Source organism: Fibroporia radiculosa (genome assembly GCF_000313525.1).
Source record: "Fibroporia radiculosa TFFH 294 genomic supercontigs, scaffold78070, whole genome shotgun sequence".
In the NCBI taxonomy this organism is placed as follows: Eukaryota; Fungi; Basidiomycota; class Agaricomycetes; order Polyporales; family Fibroporiaceae; genus Fibroporia; species Fibroporia radiculosa.
Window position 1 is genome coordinate 1 of NW_012133141.1, and position 6,896 is coordinate 6,896.

At 58.0% G+C, this 6,896-nt stretch overlaps 3 protein-coding genes across 3 annotated transcripts; 2 read left to right on the forward strand and 1 right to left on the reverse strand.

Moving 5' to 3' along the window:
- Positions 1-824: 824 nt before the first annotated feature.
- Positions 825-2,471, forward strand: FIBRA_09567 (uncharacterized protein; the record flags this gene model as incomplete). Its single annotated transcript, XM_012321853.1, has 6 exons — positions 825-1,173; positions 1,245-1,829; positions 1,877-1,914; positions 1,970-2,034; positions 2,089-2,213; positions 2,269-2,471. The coding sequence occupies 6 exons, from the start codon at positions 825-827 to the stop codon at positions 2,469-2,471; spliced, it is 1,365 nt and encodes a 454-aa protein (XP_012177243.1).
- A 101-nt stretch (positions 2,472-2,572) lies between these two features.
- FIBRA_09568 (uncharacterized protein) lies at positions 2,573-5,008 on the reverse strand (the record flags this gene model as incomplete). Its single annotated transcript, XM_012321854.1, has 9 exons — positions 2,573-2,643; positions 2,703-2,846; positions 2,903-3,096; positions 3,152-3,252; positions 3,302-3,510; positions 3,584-3,653; positions 4,036-4,137; positions 4,202-4,264; positions 4,319-5,008. The coding sequence occupies 9 exons, from the start codon at positions 5,006-5,008 to the stop codon at positions 2,573-2,575; spliced, it is 1,644 nt and encodes a 547-aa protein (XP_012177244.1).
- Positions 5,009-5,119: 111 nt separating this feature from the next.
- Positions 5,120-5,997, forward strand: FIBRA_09569 (uncharacterized protein; the record flags this gene model as incomplete). Its single annotated transcript, XM_012321855.1, has 4 exons — positions 5,120-5,171; positions 5,276-5,506; positions 5,566-5,613; positions 5,693-5,997. 4 exons carry the CDS (start codon positions 5,120-5,122, stop codon positions 5,995-5,997), a joined length of 636 nt encoding a protein of 211 aa, XP_012177245.1.
- Positions 5,998-6,896: the final 899 nt, after the last annotated feature.

Below are 6,896 nucleotides of genomic sequence, written 5' to 3' on the forward strand. Positions count from 1 at the left end.
CCCGCGCCGCGCTCGTCGGTCGTGGGGTCCGTCACCTGTGCGGGGCGGCGTGCGTGAGCTGGGCGCGCGGGGGAGGGCGCGCGGGAGGCGGGGGACGTACGAAGTTCGCCGCGAGCGGATCGGCGTGTGTGGACGAGATGGTGGGGTTGGCGACGCCCGGGTAGAGGTCGACGGCCTTGTTGCCGCCGAGGGAGACGTCTTTGTCGTTGAGAGACATGTGTGGGTTGTGTGCGGGGTTGGGTGCGGGAATATGGTTGGTCGTGAAGCTTGCTGGGGTCGCACGGGGACGGGCGTGGTTATATGCGCTGGAGGATGAGAGGTGGAGCGGAGCCGGCCCCAGCAGGTGGGGCCCGTGGCTGCTGTCGTCATTGGTCTCCAATAAAGAGTGCACGTCCCTCTTTACTCTCGCAGGGCTTGATCTTGTTCAAACCCGTCGGTCTGTATGCTGGCCAGTAGTTTGTAAGATCGCCCTAGGGGCCCTAAGCTAGTGGGCTGTGCCGGTCCATAGTACCATCAGCAGTTCGCACCAGCTATTGTGGCCGATGATTTGGTCCAATTGTGAATATCTGCGGATTCGAGCGACAGATGATACAAAACATAAACACCCAAGTGCTGAGCACAGACGAAGAGCTGGTGGCTTCAGCGGCTAGAAGGCGCGCGCAAGAGACGGAACGGTTTAGGAGCGATACAGACATCAGTTAAGATCAATCAAAGCCAGGTGAATATTGAGACGGGAACAAGGGTGTTGTCGTCGAGTGAGCATGCGGGACACAAATACGCTGTCGGCGACGGTGCAAATTGACTGTTACGCTCCCGCCACCACGATGCCCGCGCCGACGACATGCTCCCCGGCGGACCTCCACGACCCCACAAGCGCAGCGTACAAGAAAGCTAGGAGACTGCACCTCAAGACGACGAGGAACAGATCCGACCACGCCGAGGCCGACTGGACGCCATTCCGAGCAGCCGAGAAAAAGTACAAGGCACGCTTCCCGCCGCCTGACCTCTCTCATGTCCTCGACACTGCAGCTTTGGACCCGTCTCGATCAGAGGAAGTGTCGAGGGGTGGATGGAGGGGAAGTGGCAGCACCATCGTGTGCAGAGAGATCGAGTTAGAGTGTGCAGAGGGACCGTCAGAGAGCACGAAGGGATACGTGTTTCCAAGCACCCCTGGTGCGCAGCCTGCGTTTATATACGTCGACGTGCGTGTTCATTGTTCCTACTTTCCCTTTCCGCCGCAATAGGATTGGTTCTCTTGCCGTCGTTCGTCCCTCACGAAGAGCAGAGGCGTCTCGTGCGCTGGGCGCTGTGCGACCAGGCTCGTCACCCAAACGAAACCAACCTCGACACCCACTATGTTCTCCCCGAAGACGGACTCTGGAACAGGTACCTCGACGTCCACCGTAGTGCTCGCGAGGACGACTACATTCAGCCTCGGGCGTCGAGCTCCGAGCCCGGAACGGAGACACAATGCGAACCTCCTGGGCCCCGCAAACTGATCTCGAACGAGGCAGCAGGTAAAGACAACTTTTCCGCGCTATCTACTACTTCAAAGTTGCCCCCAGCACCGTCCCCGACCGCCCACCCAGCGCCTGCCTCCACGCTCGTGCCAAAGCTGCGGTGGGCCAACATTGGCTGGTCTTATCACTGGGGGACAAAACAATACGACTTCTCGAGGGGCAAGGGTGCCATTCACGAGGAGATTCAGACTGTATGCCGACGAGCCGTCCAATCGATACGCTGGGACGAGATATTTCACGGGCCAGATGTCGACAGCGGCGATTGGGGAGACGGGGGCCCCGATTGGGATACGTGGCATGAGACATACGGTAGGACGCTTACGGACCACGCGAACGAATGCTCATCACACGCGCAGAGCCCGATGCTGGCATCGTGAACTTCTACCAGACGAAGGTGAGCGTGACGATTGTCGCTCCAGACCTGCGCGCACTGGAATGACCATCTTCAGGACACCCTCATGGCCCATGTAGACCGCTCGGAAGTGTGTGCCACATCTCCCCTTGTCTCGATTTCGTAGGGCGCGTCTTCCGCAAATGATGATATGAGCGCTCAGACTGATTTTCTTAGGCTGGGTTGCGCCGCGATCTTCCTCATCGGCGGTCTCACGAGGGACGTAGAGCCCACCGCGATTCTGTTGCGTTCGGGCGACGTCGTGATCATGTCAGGGCCCGCGTGTCGACGGGCCTACCATGGTGCGTCCCTTTGCAAGGTGCCCCAGCATCTCTGACGCTTAGCGTGTTGAACCAGGCGTTCCTCGAATACTGGAAGGCACACTTCCGCCTCATCTCGAAGCGGGAGTCGACGCGGGATGGCAGTTGTATGAAGAATATCTGCACAGTGCGAGAATTAATGTCAACGTGCGACAAGTTTTTCCAAGAGGGTTTGTACCGTCTGAGGTAGGACAAAGCGCACAGGGCAAGCCGACACGCACCGACGTGCAATTTGCGTAGCACTTTCAGCGGTAGATGCTGTATCATAGACTTTACTATACCTTGATGGCCTATGTAGAACCTATCTATATATTGTGCATTAGAAAAACATCTACAGCACATTAAAAGTTAGATATGAGGCAAGCAGCGCTGCCAAGATGTCGACGCATGTCGTGATAGTCCACGTCGTGTGCTGGTGGAAGCCAAGTCAGTCAACTTCCGGTGGAGATTGGGACCTGAATATAAGCTTACAGTCTTCGACCTCACCCCAACGCTCGATCTGACTGTTCACCTCAGCATGCGCAGCCTGAGCGGCCTGCTCGACCGATATTCTCCTCATCACCAGGGCGAGCGCGATGAGGAATGATTTTGATGTGTATGTCGCGCGTTCCATGGCTGTTTGCACCTCAGTTGGGCACACAGATACCAGCATAGAAGAGATGCCGACCCACCTGCCATCTGCCAGTGGTCAAAGTTCGTCATGACCTCATCCAATTTTTGTACCGTCTCTGGCGGATGTGGGCCTAGAAGGAGGGAGTCCGACGTGCTGATGTCTACATTATATGTCGTCCGTGTCCAGTCGAGAATGGGCTTCCAGTTCGCATTTTGGAGCGCAACAAGGGCCGCCGGCTCGCTGTGGTGGAAACTGGGCGCGTAAGGTGTGAGCATGACTCGAGCAGATAGCATCAACGACAGCGCACCATATTGTGTCTGTCTCAAAATATTTGAGCAGCTGTGCACGAACCTCCCGGCGAGTGTCCTCGTCGGAAAATGCGTCGATCGCCCTGGACGCGATGGATGTCTGCACATATGTTCAGTCATGGTGGTCTTTCAACGCCCACGCGACCCACCATCGGGAGCGTGTGGGGCTTCAACAGCGTCTCCTGGTTCTCCCACTCCGACGCAATCAAGGTGGCGACCAGCCGCTTATTCCGCGGCAGGATGAGGTGCTTTCCGCTAGGTGTCCGCAGAGGCCGCTTGTCTAGTGTGACCACAAAACCATCTTCCCGAGCGTCAATTCCGACTGTCTTCCAGAACCGTTTCAGCGTCGCCTCGGCACCTGGGGAAGATAGAGCTCAAGCCACTGTGCGGTAGTGAGACAGGTGGCATGGCTCACGATTCGTAGCAGTGACCGCTGGCCCAGACGTCGCGACTGTCGCTTGGGTTCGCAGAGCCCACGATCTCGGTGGAATGATTCTGCGTCTACATGATGAAGCAAAGAAAGATGCAAGGGGTCGACTGAGTCGCGACACTGGCATGGTTGGAAGGCTAGAGTCGGTGACGGGCGCGACTGGACTCCGGATGCGGGAGGCCAGCACGTGCGTGCGATCGCCCCGCCGCTGCAATAAAGGACGCCATACCCATTCTCAGCCGCAACATTGATTTAGACAGCCGTTCGCGCAGTTCATACCACCACAATTTCAGGGAGAAAATTCAATTATATAATTCTACCTGAGGCTCCACCGGCATTATTGCGAGGACCGACTCACTTCGGTTCACGCCAACCAGCACGGGAAAACATCTACACGTCCTACCACGCCCGCTTTCCGTCTGGGAAGAACTTCTCCCTCGCCTCCCTGCCTACAACATGCACGGCAAACTCGCCCGCATCTATCATGGCCCACCCGTCGCTCACGCGACGTTTTGAGTTGGGCGGAAGCGGGAGGGGCGGGTCCGCCGTCAACAGCTACGCAGGTATGCAAAGCCGGTCAGCTCTGCAGAGCACGTCACGGAAACGAACATGCACACACCGTCTTCCGCACGATGCGCACGACAGACTCGATTGCGCCTCTCTTCTCCGTCCCTTCCTTCACCTGCTCAAACATCAGTAGGGCATACCAGTACGTGTATGCAGCGCGGTAAATTACCTGTGCAAGGACAATCCAGCTCCAAATGCCCCCGGTGTGATCCTGCACACCCTCCCCTGCATACGTCCGTCCGCGCTTGCGCCGCCCCTTTGGCACCGCGTCCGGCAGGGGCGGGCCCACGTCTGTCGGGATGGGCTCCCGCACGAAAAGCATGCCCGGCTCGAGGTGGGGCGACGTGCTCAGTGCACTGTGGAGCTGTGCAACCGGGCTGCCCGGTGGGATCACCGACGGCAATGGACGGACATCGGCGAGGGCAGGCCGACGGGGTTGCGTGGTAGGCTTTGTGGGTAGCGCGTCGGAGGGGTCAACGAACCAAGGGAGAGAGGATGCGCTCGAGGACGAGGGCACGGTGGAGAGCGGTCGCCGGGAGAGGCCGTGAACGAGACGTCGCTGGCAACGTCGGGAGCAAAGTCGAAGAGCCTGCATGACGGCGATAATTGCAAGAGAGTACCGCCAGAATGAGGACCACGAGATCTGGGCAGCGTTGCCACGTGGGCGCGCTGATGCGCCCACCTGCCGAAAATGGATGAAATCTTCGGTGCTGTCCCCGGACTCTCCGTCGCTGTTATTCACGGTGGCGAGGCCGGATTCGATGATGGGTACAGTGAGCGCGATGGCGCACACGGAGATGAGGCGGGGGCGAGCGATGGGCGGTCCGGCGCTTACTGAGTGACACTTTATCACGAGCATGCGAGAGTCTTCTCTTCCTCTGCCGACAGTCGTACGCGCTCCTCCTCCCCTCCCCTCTCCTCCTCTCCCTCACGCTTTCCCCACGCCAGCAACGCCGACAACCAACCTACAATGGCTGGTCTCCGCATGAGCGTCGTCGTCTGCGCGACGGCTTTCCTCCTAGGTGAGTAGCCGCGGGCGCCCCGGTGCAATCGAGACTCGGATGCCAACGACAGCGCTGACCGTCGTTCTGGCGCACGCGCGTCTTGCGCTGCATTTTATACCTAGGCCTGCTCTTCACGCACTGGATTGCGGACTCGAACACGCTCTGGAAGTCGCCCGAGACGCAGACCGATGACCGCCTTTGGGCCGCTGCGACGTACTACGCCATCCTGTCGCGCATGCCTATGTGGCTTGCGTATGTCTATGCTGCCGCTGCTGTATTCGGTGGTACCACGATCCTATGGAGCCTCCGCGACGGCCGCGCCGGGAACTTGATGTTTGATGGGGGCAGCATCTGTGAGTGTCTCCGCCTCGCATTTTCTTGCTGCGACTCACATCCTACGCTCGGCGAACAGTCTTGTACGGCTCGGCGATATACATATACATAGACTCGGTGCTTCCAAGTGCGTGCCTTCCACAACCTGGAGAACTAGATCTTTGATGCTGATGCTGCTGTTCCCTCCATCATTTCCCACTGAACAGATATCCTCACGAACTTCACGTCACTCCCTCTTCCCTTCCCCTCACAGTCCTCACCCGAGTCCCCATCAGTTGCGTCATCACTGCCACCGTTTCCGCCAAGCTTGCGCACACCCACACTCGAGCTCGCTTCCTCCCACCTTGCATGCAGCGTCGTACTTACCGGCGTGCTTGTGCTCCAGGCCGGTCGATGGTGGGCTGAGCAAAAGGATCTCGATGTGGACGACGGGCTGCTCGCGGATGACGAGGACGAGGGCCGGACACGGGAGAGCACTCCCATACCGGCAGAGACTAAAAAGACGAAGTAGGCGCGGGCGACGCTGTCGGAGAGACAGTACGGCTGCGGTCGCAGACTGACGGCTGGGCGGCAGGATCTAGGCATGACCATGCTTTCGTATGTTCTGGCGTTATGTGTATCTGAGATGACTGCTATCGATATCTGTTTTGGCATAATTTTGATTTTACAGTGCTTCGCCAGTGTACCTCGCCCTCATGCTCATGAGACTGGGCGTACGCATAATTATATTCAAAATTCAAAAGCCCGGATCTGATATCAGTTCACTTTCGACGTCAAGAGCTGCGCAGATGCCCTTGGCTAGTGCTGAACTCGCTCGTCTGCGCCTGTCGAGTACGCGATCACGTGGGGGCGCGTATCGGCCAGAACGCGATAGTCCGTTCGCGCCCCTGCCTCGTCCATCGTTTGCGGTCTACATCATATCCAGACCTTTTCATCATGTCTCCCCCGACCTGCAGATGAAACACGCTCGGAACTGGGGGCCATGTACGTCGAGCCAGAGCCAGATTAGCCTGCAGCTCCTGCTCTACCCGATGACACTGTCTGAGCAGTGGCCTGACTCTTGTACACCCTTGCCATAGGCGCGATAGGGAAAGGATAAATACAGGGACATGGAGGCATGTCCTACATTGACCCATCTGAGCAATTCATATCCACCTAGATCCAAGCGTCCTACCCATCCTCCACCCTATTTACCAAACCTTCTTAGAAGCACCATGATGAGCCTTCTCGTCCATCGCGCTCCTGTGAGTTGCAATTTCTTTCGCCTAATTGCTAAATCACTTCTCATACAACCTCCGTCTTCATTATAGAGCCTCGTACTCTTTAGCACCATCCAGATCGCGATGTGGAGCTGGGTCTACAGCCAGTACCGGACACCAAGGTAAGCGCCACCCCCCCCCCCCCCCCCCC